Below are 15,448 nucleotides of genomic sequence, written 5' to 3' on the forward strand. Positions count from 1 at the left end.
AAAATCTCTACATTTACCTAATAAGTCAATGATGTAACTAAATTTGAGATCACTGCAGAAAATTAAAATGTTTACGTCAGAATTCTAGAGTAAAACGCCTTAAGTCGCACACATTTTGCAACTTTTGGAATTCGTCTCTGATAGAGACGCACGGCTCTTGTAAGATGCACTTAATTCATTAATGGATGTTCCACTCTTTATGAATTGGGCGCATCTTGCGCCTGCATGCCCCTGTATTTCCACTTGCCTATACAATGACAGTCTTGATGAATCGGCCCCTGGGTGTCTTACAATTACTTATGTGCAGACTGCTGACGCAGTTGTGTCACTCCAATAACTAGGGGACATCTTGTCACTGACCAAAGGGATATATTTATGATGTATTAACCTAACCTTATAACTACTTTTACATGAGCCATTAGTGATGATTTAACCCCAAAGTTGATCGATTTTTACTGTCCTTGAACATTAAATTTTTCATTTATGATTTTTTTTTTTTTTTTTTAAGCTTGATTTTTAAAACTGTATTATTGTTCACTTTAGCCTGATTTGCAGTGAACTGGACAACGCAAGCACAATAGAGGAGGACCATGTTAGCACCAATGAAGGCGAGCCAGACGTCAAACGGCGAACTAGAGGTGATTTATATCTAGAACGACACTTGTCAGTTTTGTAATCCTGCACCTGTAGAATGTTGCAAATCAATGTGTTTTTTTATGTAGAAGAAAAATAATTCCAATGGATTGTCACAGTATTTATAGCAAATATGAAACGGCAAGAAATAACCACTTGATTTGATATGGCAATAGGATATTTTCATGATGCATTTGGTCTATGTACAATAACATTTCTTAAAGATGTTATCCACACTTGGGATGAAATTCTGTTGTTACTCTGTGACTGCAGACTTTTGAATCCTGACAGCCCTGGGTGCGCACGCTCCTAGGAGTCTCTATTTTTTATCTGATGCAAGCGTCCAGCTACGGGACCCCACGTATGCGATTCTCATGCTTCCACTCCCATGCTCAATCTCTCTCAATGTACTTCAATTGAGACAGGACGACCACAACTATTCCGTACAGGACCCAAGTATTCAAATCGTATACCTGCAATCACGTGACCGCTTGTTCGCACCAGCAATACCGGAGAATCATGACATCACACTTAGTGACTACAGACTTTCATCCCAAGCTTGGACAAGCCGTTTAAGAAACATCTATTTAATGTTGAATTTCCCATAAACAAAGACTGAACACTGATCCTGGATATTACATAGGATTAAAAAAGAATGTTAAAAAATAATCATAGCAGATTTTCTTCCTGAAGTTCCTCTAACTGTATAACAAAGTTGTATTTACTCCTCTGTGATGATGTCTGATTGTGTTTCCTATTCAGTCTCATGATTGCCAAATGAAAGGTATGGAGTTGTGTGTCCTTTTTATAGTTTTAAAATCTCAAAAGTTTACTTCATAATTATATTTCAGATTATAAAAGAACTAGTTTGGCTCCATACGTGAAAATATTTGAACAATTTCTTGATAAACTTGACCATTCTCGAAAAGGAGAAATGCTGTTGAAAAGTGGTAAGTAGAAGCAAGTTACTGTTAATGGTCATGCATGCATGTGTTAAGACCATGCCACACCATTAATGAACTTTCCTTAATAAAGTATATAAGGTCATATAACCTTCCTACTTTGCATTCTATACAAAATCTTTATTTCACATTGTGACGTATACATACATTATACCACATAAACATACATATTACACTGAGGTGGACATGGCTTTTACCATTGCATTGTATTTATTTATTTTACTCACTTATATAGCCCCATTAATTCCACAGCACTTTACAGACATCACTGTGCTCATTGGGGCTCACAATCTAATTTCCCTATAGCCATGTCTTTGGAGTGTATCATACTACTATAATAATATATTATATATATATATATATATATATATATATATATAATTTATTTTGCTATGGTGTTGTACTAATCATGTCTTCCGATTTTTTTTTTTTTTTTTTTTTTTTTTTTTTTTTTTTTTTGTCTCTAGATCTAAAGAAAGAATTCTGAAGTTTATGAAAGGACCTCTTTGCATTGCACATTTGCTTTCTTGATGGTTGTAAACTAAGAAGTCTACTTAGAAGTCTCCTGGCTTACCTTTGATACTGTCTACAAAGTAGAAATGGCTGATTTCACAGCTCAACCACTTAATGTGTTAATGGGACATTGGATACAGTCTTATGAAAAGCCTCAACCTGGATAAAATAATTGAACGAACTTGAACTTATCAAATAAATTGTATTATAGTTTAGTACAATTTCTTTTCTCACTTGTGGTCGCATTAACCCCTTACTGGCCTGGGGTGTATTAGTACGCCCCAGGCCATCACCCCTGGTTCAGTGAGGGCTCCGGCGGTGAGCCCGCACTGAACCGGGCACATGTCAGCTGATTTATACAGCTGACGTGTGCCCGCAACAGCCGCGGGTGGAATCGCGATCCACCTGCTGCTGTTAACCAGTTAAATGCCGCTGTCAATCTCTGACAGTGGCATTTAACAGCGCCGCGCCGGAAGCGCGTCACTTACCCCACCCATCGGTGACTCACGTAATCACAAGTCACTGATGGATGGGCATGACAACCCTGGGTCTGCAGCAGACCCCAGTGGTTGTCATGTAAGGTGGTCAGCGCTCAGCACAGGAGCATTTCTGCTACATAGAGGTGATCTGCTCATCACCTGTATGTAGCAGAGGCGATCAGACAGTTTCTGCTTCTAGTCTCCTATGGAGACTATTGAAGCATGCAAAAAGTGTAAAAAATAAAAATATTTTTTTTTTTTTTTTAAATAAAAAAAAATAAAAGTTTAAATCACTCCCCTTTTGCACCATTCAAAATAAAATAATAAAAAATAAACCCTACATACACATTTGGTATCGCCGCGTTCAGAATCGCCTGATCTATCAATATAAAAAAGAATCCGATCGGTAAACGGCGTAACGAGAAAAAAATCCAAACGCCAGAATTACTTTTTTTTGGTCGCCGCAACATTGCAATAACGGGCGATCAAAACATCGGATCTATCCCAAAATTGTATCAATAAAAATGTCAGCCCGGTGCGCAAAAAGTAAGCTCTCACCCGGCCCCAGATCCCGAAAAATGAAGACGCTATGGGTCTCGGAAAATGGCGCTATTTTTTTTTAAAGCAAACTTTGGATTATTTTTTTTTTCACCGCTTAAATAAAAAAGAACCTATACATGTTTGGTATCTACAAACTCGTAATGACCTGGAGAATAATAATGGCCGGTCAGTTTTAGCATCCAATGAACGTGGAAAGAAAAAACATGTATGGCTTGACAATCACACGGGCTCACTCAGCGATTTGATGGTTGACCACCCTATGGCAATGTCCAAGATTGGAGTAATTTCCAAAATAGGGTCATTTGTGGGGGTTTAATGCTGTTTTTGCATGTCAGGGGCACTTCAAATGTGACATGGCATCCGCAATATTCCAGCCAAAATTGTACTCCAGAGTTCAATTGCCGCTTGCCTTCGAAGCCCTGCCGTGCGCACGAACAGTAGTTTTCCACCACTTATGGGGGTATCTGTGTACTAAGGAGTAATCTCACAACTAATTGTACTGTCCATTTTCTCCTGTTAACCTTCTGAAAATTAAAAGTTTGGGGCTAAATTAACACATTTATGATTTAAAAATGTTTTTTTTTCATTTTCACATCTCAATGTTATAAAATTCTGTGAAGCGCCTGAGGATTCAAGGTGCTCACCCCACTTCAAGACAAGTTCCTTGAGGGGTGTAGTTTCCAAAACGGGGTCACTTTTGGAGGTATTCCACTGTTTAAGCACATCAGGGGCTCTGCAAACGCAACATAGCATCAGCTATCTGTTCCTGACAATTTTGCGCTCCAAAAATCCAATGGCGCTCCTTCTCTTCCGAGCCCGGCCATGCCCCCAAACACTAATTTTCCACCACATATGGGGTATCAGCATACTCAGGACAAACTGCACAATAAGTTGCATGGTCCACCTTCTCCTGTTACACTTGTGAAAATGAAATTAAAAATTTGGGGCTAAAGCAACATTTTTGTGGGTAAAATTAAAATGTTCATTTTTTTTTTCCCTTCCACAGTGCTTTAACTCCTGTGAAGCGCCTAAAGGGTTAATAAACTTCTTGAATGTGGTCTTGAGCACTTTGAGGGGTGCAGTTTTTAAAATGGTGTCACTTTTGTGTATTTTATGTCACATAGGCCTCTCAAAGTCACTTCAAATGGGATGTGGTGCCAAAAAAAAAAAAAAAGGTTTTGTAAATTTTGATAGAAAAATGAGAAATTTCTGATCAACCTTTTACCCTTCTAACAAAACAATTATTTTATTCATTGAAGTTTCCGTTGTTTCCGGGGCAGGGAAGAAATCACCACCTACTGTGGTAATTGCAATGTTTCCCCCCCTCCCCTGCACATCATAGTGCCCTGTGACGTGCAGTCGCCATGGCCAGATCCTGCGCACTTCACTTTTTACAGAAAGTGCACTTGTACTGTGTACTATGCAGTCATAGTACTGCAGGGATCTTGTGCGAAGGTGAGTCACTGTGACTTCCTGGTGCCTGCACACAAGATCACTGCAGTACTATGACTGCATAGTACACAGTACAAGTGCACCTTCTGTAAAAAGTGAAGTGCGTGGGATCTGGCCACGGCACCTGCACATCACAGGGCACTGTGACATGCAGGGGAGGGGGGAAACATTAGGTGGGGATTTCTTCCAGTCCCCGGCCTGGAAGCCTCAGAAACTTGATTGAATAAAAAGACATTTCACAGCAACCAGACCTCTAATATGAGGCATACAGGTAGGTATAGAATTACCTTTCTATCACCTATATGCCCATATTAGAGGTCAGATAAGTCCAAGGGGGTGACAGATTCCCTTTAAGGGCAGAAAAATTCAAAGTTTGAAAAATGCTAAATTTGTCAAAATTCTGATATTTTCACAAACAAAAAATATTGGCCTAAATGTATTACTATCATAAAGTACAACATGTCATGAAATAACAGAGAAATCCACGAACCAGGGCACCAGATGTCCGCCTTTTGATAAGTTTATAGGAACAGAAAAATCGCAATGTTTCCTCCACGCAGGGCCTTTGTCTATGCATCTCTCTTTTTAATGGTTTGCTAAACAGAGCAGACAGACTACTGTCCAACTCCATTGTCATGGAAGCTCTACATAATAAAAACAAAACATCAACATTAAAAACTTGAGTTGAAATGCAAATATCCATCTATCTAATGTCAGGTTTAATTATTGAGTAGCCTCTAAACAGAAGCTTAAGATTGTTGATATATAGGTGATTAGTAAGATCATATTTATTCATGCAAACATCAATGATGGCCACACATACACTGTTAACTGACCATTCATACTAGGCATCATCCATGTGGAGGGGAAAAGAGATGTGTAATTAGATATCATCATTAGGAAGAACATTAATGTCGTTGTTCGGGCCATTGGGACTCCTAGTATTTAGTTTATGAATCCACAGCATCTCTTTAATAACACTAATTAGTAACCACCCCCAAATGACATACAAGGTGCTCTACAAGGATTGGCCTGGAATGATTATTACGCCCGGGGTCTGTGTGGCTTCCATATACAGTACTTGCAGTAATAGGCAGCCTAGATTGTAGGCATTATATCAGTGTTTTGGCTCCACATTTTTGAAGAGTAGAGCCTTGCCTTGATGGCTAATGAGGAAGCAGTAAGAAGACATCCTTTACAACCATTTTTTGTTTTACCCTTCACATGATGTTTGGAAACAGATCTTAATAGAGGCCGTATACAAAAAACTAGAGGCACAAAAGTGTATAAGCTTGGACTGGCTCACTGGGGAATTTCTTAGTAAGTCCCTTAGCCCTGGGGCATAGCGACTGCAGAAGGTGCAACCGCGGTGGAGGGTGCCTGTTGGTGCTACCCCTAGTTTCAGATGGATGTGTCCTTGGGTGCGCATCCAGATAAAAGGTTTTATGAAGCAGAGAATCACCAGCTTGCCACCATGTAATATCTATACAAGCTGCCAGCCTATTGGAGGCCAGTGGCAGCCGGTGACCACACAGACGGCGCAATGTCGTCACGGCATTGTGACGTGTGATGGAGGGGAGCTGCTCTTTGTGGGAATTTAGATAGGCGAGTAGATTCATATTTTGTTTAGTTTGGAATTTGATATACGGTATAATATGAGGTCACACTTTTGGGGGACAATATACTGTATGGGAGCCAGAATGAGACATTATACTACATGAGATCACAATGGGAGACATTAACAATACCCCGCTTGTAGCCATATACATTAATTAATTGGGCTGCAATTTTCAACATTCCTACTGTATCAAGACATACAAGGTGGACAATACTACTGCATGGGGCACAAGAAATTGTACTGTTGTATGGGGCCCACAATAGGTATATGCATTAATACTGTAAGGTGACAATGCAGTGGGACATCACTACTATAAAACATTTTCTGGGGATACTGCTTCTATGGGTGGGGGACAAAAGTACAAAAGTGAGTTGCTGTTACAGTGCGCGGCACTTTTTTTTTTTTACTTGGATCAAGTAAAGGTGTAAAAAAAAAAAAAAAAAACCTGACATTGCTGTGCCTGCAGCCGACCGGTATCTTCCAGCCGCAAGCATTCAGCACTTGGGCAGCAGGCAAATGGGAGCAGTGTTAGTGATTCACTAACAGCGCTCACTGCCTGTGCACCAGCCGTCGTTTCCTCCCTGCACTCAATTGTAGCCGTGTCTTTAAGATGCAAATACATCTGATGAGCGTGCCGCCCTGTTGGAGGATGGCGCCATGCAGGGGACGTTGGGCGATGTGATGACATCACTGCATCGCGCCGTCCAGTCCCCACTGCTATACCAGATAGAATGGGAGACTGACACCGCCGTGGACAAGGAGCCTGGATTAGGGGAGTATAAGATTTTTTTTCCTTATTATTTGGCCATTGAATAGTGGCTGTCGGGGACAACCTATTATATGGGGGCTTCATACGGTATAGGGCGCTGTGGGGAAATTATACTGGGGGTTGTACAGTACAATATACTGGGTGCTGTGGTGATGACATACTGTATGGGGGCTTTGGGGGACATAATACTAGGGTCTGTGTTGACTATAATTTATAGGGGGCTTTGGGGGACATTATACTGTGTATAAGGGGCTGTGGAGGCTATCTTACTATAGAGTCATTCCATGTCAAGTGGACCAGTGGTCCCCACTCGACCTCCGATTTTGCTGAAAATTTATAAGGATGTACATGTATGTTTGAAAAGAGGTTCTGTAAATTTTTAGGGCCAGTTCTCAAATACATTGGGCACTGTTGACCTTTCACTGGAGGTTCCACCAAGCCTGCGGCTTCAGCTAAGAGGATTTTGCAAACTTTGGCACATAGCCATTAGAGTTCTATACTGGCTATGATGCTGAAATTTGGCATACTAGCTCAACTTTTGCTGCTAAACACGATAAAATTATTACCGGCTATGACAAAACAATATTTCAGCCGCAATTTTGTGTCAAAGTAGCTTGTAAAACGCGTCGCATAAAATTTATGCCAAACTTTGCCCATATATAACTCAAGACCGAAATATTGTTTTGTCATAGCCGGTAATAATTTATTTCAATACAAAAAGTGAAACTCATTATATAGAGTCATTACAAACAGAGTGATCTATTTCAAGTGTTTATTTCTGTTCATGTTGATGATTATGGCTTACAGCCAATGAAAACACAAAAGTCATTATCTCAGTAAATTAAAATAATTAACAAAAAACACCTGAAAAGGCTTCCTAAGCGTTTAAAAATGTCCCTTAGTCTGTTTCAGTAGGCTCCACAATCATGGGGAAGACTGCTGACTTGACAGATGTCCAGAAGGCAGTCATTGACACTCTCCACAAGGTCCCAGAGTCTGGAGGAAGAGTGGAGAGGCACACAATCCAAGCTGCTTGAGGTCTAGTGTGAAGTTTCCACAATCAGTGATGGTTTGGGGAGCCATGTCATCTGCTGGTGTAGGTCCACTGCGTTTTACCAAGGCCAAGTCAGCGCAGCCATCTACCAGGAAATTTTAGAGCACTTCGTTCTTCCCTCTGCCGACAAGCTTTTTGGAGATGGAAATTTCATTCTCCAGCAGGTCTTGGCACCTGTCCTCACTGCCAAAAGTACCAACACCTGGTTTAAAAACAACAGTCTCACTGTGCTTGATTGGCCAGCAAACTCGCCTGACCTTAACCCCATACAGAATCGATGGGGTATTGTCAAGAAGAAGATGAGAGACACCAGACCCAACAATGCAGATGAGCTGAAGGCTGCTGTCAAAGCAACCGGGCTTCCATAACACCTCAGCAGTGCCACAGGCTGATCGCCTCCATGCCACGCAGCATTGATGCAAAAGGAGCCCCGGCCAAGTATTGAGGGCATTTACTGAACATACATTTCAGTAGGCCAACATTTCGGATTTTAAAAACATTTTTCAAGCTGTTGTTATAAAGTATTCTAATTTACTGAGATAATGACTTTTGTGTTTTCATTGGCTGTAATCCATAATCCTCAACATTAACAGAAATAAACACTTGAAATAGATCACTCTGATTGTAATGACTCTACATAATATATGAGTTTCACGTTTTGTAATGAAGAACTGAAATAAATTAACTTTTTGATAATATTCTAATTTTGTGAGATGCACCTGAGATTGTCAGGAATGATAAAACACTTCAAGAACGCTGCTTCAAATTGGGACCAAGATTGCATCAAATAAGTAGGAAAAAGCATAAAAAAAATCAGCAGAAATGCAATAATCTGAGATTGTTATTGTGTAGTTTGGTGCGGATTCTGCATAAAACAAAACAAAAAAACACTATTTATATAACATGTGAACACAGCCTCAAAGACACCAAAAAGCCGGATGTCGTATAGTGAAGCTACATAAAGATGAGAAAGTTCTGGGGGCTCCGACTGTGAATGAGGAACAAAAATTAATCCACAACTAGAGATAAGCAGGACGCACAGATGACGTCGCGCTGCCCTGGGTGATCAGAAGCCGCAGGGACACCGGAAGATGAGAGATCCGCGGTCTCCAGTCCAGCCGCCAGGTACCACTGACCTGGATGCTGGAGCAGAGACCCAGGAATCCATCCGCTCATCTCTAGCCCGGATTTGGGTCTATGCCTTGCAGTCTCCAGCGTCTGCTGGATGTCCCTCACTACCATTGCCTCTCTGACTACTCCTTCTGCCAGGGGAGAATGGACGGCTAGCGGCGGGGCCATGCACACTGCATGGTGTGCCCCTCAGTGGTTTGGAGGTATGGTCGCTCTACAGGCAAACAACATTCTTCTTGATAAAATGGACGTGACTGATGAGGACTGAGCTCAGGTGATAGGCACACGATCCATGAGCTCCTCACGTCTCCTGCAGCAGATGTGACCCCCGCAGCAGGTGTGACCCCCAGCTGCCGCCCCGGAAGCACTGCCGTCTGGCCGCGCTATCCCGGAAGCAGTTCGCTGTGGGCGTTCTTTCTTCAGCCATCTTGGACCTGAGCTCCTCACACAGTGAGTGTCTCTTTTGCATCCAAATCCATCCTAACTGTTGTACAAGTAATTCCTCGTCTATGAAGCGTCCATGGCGAGGGCCGGGTGGAGTGTGAAGGGTACGGGGAGTCTGGGCCTAGGCTGAGCGGAGAAATGCCCGGGAATCGGCCGGTACCGGGGAAGTAACGAGGGGAGAGGGGGAGCGCTGGGTCACCGTGTCCGCCTGCTCCTGCGGTCCAGGACTCGTGTCGCGGCTCCGGGCTGTGTCCCCATGGTGTGCTGGGCCGGGGTTAGGCCCGAGTTCTGCCCACCCTGCCCTGGTCTCACATTTCCCTGTATAAGCAGCTGCCAGAAGTCGTCTCTGAGGAGCCGTGTGCCCGGCAAGAGTCAGTACATGGCACCACAGAGCCATAATCGGCTCCAGTCACCGCCTCCACTGCTATTTTAGCTTTTCCTATAAGTATTTAGTTATCTGTTCCCAACTCCATTTACCTTCCCATTAATACTGAACCGTTGGGCGCCGCTTATCCCTAGGATATAAGGTCGGACATACTGGAGCTTGCTGAGCAAATGAGTCTGTGATCTGTGAGTAATGAACATTGTGCTATAATAGGAGCAGTCCACTAACTCGTATCCCAGTCCTATCACTCAGGCGTCATGTCATTCTATGGAACAGAACTTAGGCTCATAAGCGCACCTGCCAAAAGTAGCGGGCTCTTGACCTAAAGCCACATTCCTGCAGATCTCCTGACCTGAACTCAACAGCCTCATAGAAGAACATAGGAGGTTGTCAAATTTGGGTGAGGACACCCACAGTCAATCCGTGTACAGACCTGGAAATATGTATGTGTGGATCAACCTCTGTTAAAGAAACAGTTTAAGTTGCCCAGCAGTGTAGGCCTTAATATATATCTTATTAATACCTAAGAGACTGAGCTCTGAGGGTTCAGAAGTCGGACCCACTGTGATCAGCTGCTCAGAAGGACAGCTGAGAAGGGGACATCACACTGGATTAGAGGTTTATGGTTACACCCATGATCAGTTTTGCCCTTATCTAGAGTTACAGTTGTCCAATTTTGAATATATTTTAGAGGGTTTTTTTATACAGCATTGTCATCTCATACTTAAAAAGACTTAACTCACGCACTGCCTCTCCCCACTGCAGCCTTCAATCTTTGTTGGTCTGACTGTAGCAGTGATGTCATGTTACCGTCATATGACATCACTGCTGCAGAAAAATGCAAAGACCACAGGTTGCAGTGTGTGAGTGCAACTCTTTGATATTTTCTATTACAGGAAGCCTATGGAGTAAAAAAAAAAAAAAAAAAAAAAAAATGACCAACCCTGGGTTCGGCATGACAGTCTGCAGTCACCTGTGTCTTAAGACTTGTGAATCCGCACTGTCAAGATTCTCCGATGCCGGCGGGAGACCGGGTAGTCATGTGATTGCAAGTATGCAATATGCATTTTTCCGGTCACAGTCCGACTTCACGTCTGCAGCCTCTCTCACTTCACTTGCTTTGAGCGATGCTGCACAGGTCTAGGCAGAATGTGGCCGGGAGTATGCATACTCTTTACCATATAACTGCTGGCACCGGAGAATCCTGACAGTGTGCAATGTGAGGATTCATGAGTCTGCAGTCACATAGAGTAACTGCAGACTTTTATGCCAAATTTGGATAACTCCTTCAAGGTGCCCATACACCTCTGTTAATTGTTGGCTGAATGTACCTCTTGGTCAACTTTTCTATATTTGTAGGTTTTTACTTGGCGGCAGCATTTTATGCTAATAAATCTGTGAAAAATGTATCATAATGGAATTCTCTGTATGTGATACTGAAGAGTTTTATTTATACTTTAATTTTAGAAATGCCTGGTGAAGCCACAGAAACTGTCCCTGTTGCGGAACAAGAACTCCACCAGCCACAAGCTGAGACGGGTAAGTGCATGAGCTCAAGGTCTAGCTTATTTCCTTCTGCTCCTTCTTCATCAGCCACTCCCACCGCCAGGCTATAATTTCTGACTTCCTTATGTTCTGCTCAAAGTTTACGTAACATTTATTGAACGTGCTGTAATGACATGTTGGAGGCTTTGATCATTAAAGATCTGATTGCTGAGACCGCACTGATCTCTGAAACAGGTTAAAGTGAACAGCTGAGTGCTGCATCCATTAAGGCCATGTTCACACGGTCAGTATTTCACATCCGTATTGTAAGTCAAACTCTGGAGTGGAACAATCAGAGGAAAAGTATTATAGAAACACGTCACCACTTCTGCATTTTTCACCCACTCCTGGTTTTGTCTTACAAATACTGATGTAAAATATTGACCAAATACTGAATGTGTGAACATGGCCTAACACGCCTCTCCAAGGAAAGAAACAAGGAGCTCCCACTCATAGAAAATATGCAAGACTGTGCAGTTCTGTTCAGTTCTTTGGAAACATCTGAACTCAGCTTAAAAGGTGCAACGCTAAGCATTTCTGCCACCACTTTTCAGAGATCAGCCCCTGCAACCTCAGTGACCAAAGCTGTGTGTTCTGAAATTGGATGTATGTTATAACCGGACAATTGGGGATGGTAGAGGGCTGATGATGAATGACTAGAACCCACAAATCTGGCTCGAGTACACATTGAACATGTGACAAAATGCTAATAATGCTTGCATTTCACTTGCACTGGACTGGTTAACACTGCACATTGGCCAGGACACCTTTGATGTGCTTTTGTGGTTTTTATATTGCTTTTTTTTAGGCTTGTATACTTTGGGAGCCATTTAATTTTTCAACTTGTCTGTAGTAACTGATTGTTTTTACAGGTATAGCACGTAGCAGCGTTGTATAGACTCTCATGTGATGGTCTATAAAAGCTTCTTGCAGTTGTTGGCTTGTTTAATTGGGATTTATTCCATGAATTAATAGGATTTTTTTTCTCTGGTAGGACATTTATGGAATACTCTCATTTCCATATTGTCTATACATTTTGCCTTCTGGTGGGGTGTTTGCCAGTGGTGCCAAGTCCTTGGGTAAAAAGGATATGTACAGAGGCCACGCTCCAGAATTCAGTTCACTTCGATCTCTTCAATGAAGTTAATACAGGAGAGATTGAGGAACTTTATCGCCTGTTTATTTAGCTCACTCATCTTAAATATTAATAACTGTGTATTATTTGGGGGGGGGGGGTGATGCTGTTTTTTTTCTATAAATCTACAGAACAAGTAAAAAGAAAAAATTGTAATATCTTATTAGAGAAAAAAAACACTTATCGGTCACTTTGTCTCCTACACAAATCGCTCACTCAAAAAACTCTACAAATCTGTCTGCAGTGAGGGATCAAATTATAACTTCTGCCTATGAAACTTTGGAGAGGGAGGGATAAAAGCTGGAAAGGAACAAAAACAGAAAAGCACATGGAGAACCCGACAAGACTTATAGTTCAGGGGGAGAACCGAAAAAAATGCTGGTACAAGTCCTATAATGGCCAACATTGGGGTTATTTGTGATACACACAGGACTGCTCATCCTGATATCTATTGCAGGTGCAGTTACAATGTAAAGCTGGTATTTTGGTTTCATCCCTCACTGCAGTGAATTGTTTCTAAGCATGTGCTTGGTAGGGCCAGTAAATGGCAGGATTCTTGTTTGTTCACACGGTGCTGCTATTACAGTAATTTCTCACTCAACAACTGGTGAAGCCGCTGCGCCTACAGAAGTGGCTGCAGTAGCTCAGGATAAAAAGCCTGTGTCTCAGAGCTCTGAGGTGGCTAGTGAGACTTGTCAGATGGCAAGAGCTAAAACTGCTCCTGAGCCTTCAGGTAGGTAATCTATCCATAGGTAATGTGTTTGCTATGTATCTAGTAAGCAATAACTTGTCACAGGCAGCATGTATCACTTATACAGATATTTGTTCTATTCACATAAGAGCACTGGACCCACCTGCAGTACTGATGTAGAAAAATAACACTTAAAGGGAACCTGGAGCTTCGTGTAAATGCTGTTAATCTGCAGGTAAATAGCATTACAATGCCCCCCGGCCGCCAAAGTGACAATTAACTTCTTTCCTTCCGGGGTCTGCTGACTTTGTCATGGGGGCTTATACGGAGCGGGTACAGTCAGCGCTCACTGTATCAGTGCAGAGTGAGCTGTCAATCAAACTGCCGGGGTGTGATTACAGCCACTGCTCACAGAATAGTGAGGGGTGCTGAGAGAGGTGACTGTAATCCCTCCCTGCATGCCCCTATAACTGAAAGCCGGCAGCTCCTGGGAGGGAATAAATTAATTTTATCCCGATAGGCACGCTTTCATTTAAGGCAGCTGGGCTGCATGCCAATGCTATTTACCTGCAGATTAGCTCCATATCTGAGGTTCCGTTTTAAGCATTGTGTTGCATCTGGCTACAAAACTTCATGGGGACCTCGTTTGTGTGTATTTCACTCGCTTATATAAGCACTTTTACAAACGTCGTTATCACTGTCACCATTGAGGCTCACAATCTAATTCTCTTAGTATATCTAGTGTGTAAGAGGAAACCCCCCTACAAACGTAAAACTCCTTGCAGATGCTGTGGGAGTGATGGGATTTGAACCCAGGACCCCAGCATTGCTAGGCCACAGTACTAACCACTGAGCTACCGTGCTGCTCATATGACAATTCCTCACTATTTATACTTCTTATACTTTAGGCGCTTTTCTGTAGTATTTATCCGATCACCTCAGTCTTTACATTAGATCGCTTAGCTTTTTTTCCTTCACTCCTCCCTTGTTTTCTGCTAATCTCCATTGTGGGAATGTGCTGTGTTGAAGCATTTTCATCAGTGCACGGTCTGCTGATCAGTCTTTGTCACTGGCTTTCCATTCTGCCTTGATCTCCCATTTTCTACTTTTGTTTGGTCTTTTCCATACTTGGTTTCATTGCGTTAACTGATATAATAGTGATCAGTTGCTGTAAATTTACTATTGAGATACATTTATATTAAAATGCTTTCCCATGGAAAGCACTGTTATATATACACTCACACCTGCCATCACCCCCCTTCTGTTGGCTACAAACCTAGTTACCTTCAGCTTTCATAGGTACAAAGTTGTAATATACTTGGTTGTCTGAAGACATTGCTATATACCATAGGACTATCATGGGATAATCAGGTAGCTTACCTTTAGCTAAATTAGCAGCATGTTAGGTACTTATAATGTTAAAGGGACTCTGTCAGTACAGAAAGACTGTTGGCACTTCCTGGCTGGGCCAATCATTTATATACACCTTCGCACCTGCTTGTTTTCCCTCCATATCCAAATGATTGCTCATGCTACGATATATTGAGCGCCAGTGCTTGGTTTGATCAGTCATTCTGTGATGACCGTCCCTTTTAATAAGTCTGAGGAAAATTTGCATGACTGACAGTTTCTTTCCTTTTGAACTATAAGTACAGTTGTGTTTATCTGTTGTTAATCTGTTCAGTCGCAGATGGCCTCTCCGCTCCCTCTGGGGCACCTACTTCCCCGGGACCCCCAGGTATGACTTAGCATTGCTGCTTTGTACACTAATGGTGTGCTGTGTCCAGCTGGGAACTAACACTGCCATATGTAGCTGGTAGTAATAGGTCTGAACTGTGTCTAATACGTACCTTGTAAATTGCACCTTTGTATAATCCTAATGTGATTTCAGGCTTTACTTGTTCTCCAAGAATCATAGCATCAGCTATGTGATTGGATAGTCAAGGCTTGATGTATATTAGACATTTATTTTCTGAGTCGGGAAAGGTAGTAATGAATATAGCGTTAGTTGTCCCAACTGTCGAGCCCATGCTGTGTGCTGGAGCTCACGGGAGGAGTAGCGACAGTTGTTAAAGG

At 42.2% G+C, this 15,448-nt stretch overlaps 2 protein-coding genes across 5 annotated transcripts in view; both read left to right on the plus strand.

Moving 5' to 3' along the window:
• PRIM1 (DNA primase subunit 1) overlaps nt 1–4,212 on the plus strand; it is a 28,852-nt gene extending 24,640 nt beyond the window's left edge. The window contains exons 11-13 of the mRNA XM_073663416.1: nt 544–638; nt 1,485–1,583; nt 2,063–4,212. Of these exons, the coding sequence (XP_073519517.1) occupies nt 544–638; nt 1,485–1,583; nt 2,063–2,082 (214 nt within the window). The 3' untranslated portion in view covers nt 2,083–4,212. The remainder of the gene's footprint in view (nt 1–543; nt 639–1,484; nt 1,584–2,062) is intronic.
• A 5,403-nt stretch (nt 4,213–9,615) lies between these two features.
• Nucleotides 9,616–15,448, plus strand: part of NACA (nascent polypeptide associated complex subunit alpha) — a 34,585-nt gene continuing 28,752 nt past the window's right edge. For 2 of the 4 annotated variants that reach the window (XM_073663440.1, XM_073663446.1), the window contains exons 1-2: nt 11,469–11,540; nt 15,057–15,110. In XM_073663440.1, coding sequence (XP_073519541.1) covers nt 11,471–11,540; nt 15,057–15,110 — 124 coding nt within the window. In that variant the 5' untranslated portion in view covers nt 11,469–11,470. Of the gene's footprint in view, nt 9,721–11,468; nt 11,541–15,056; nt 15,111–15,448 lie in introns of those variants that run through there. The other 2 variants (XM_073663428.1, XM_073663435.1) reach the window with 2 other exon arrangements.

Source organism: Phyllobates terribilis, unplaced genomic scaffold (assembly GCF_046119375.1).
Source record: "Phyllobates terribilis strain yellow unplaced genomic scaffold, ASM4611937v1 Scaffold_2__4_contigs__length_985480577, whole genome shotgun sequence".
Taxonomy (NCBI): Eukaryota; Metazoa; Chordata; class Amphibia; order Anura; family Dendrobatidae; genus Phyllobates; species Phyllobates terribilis.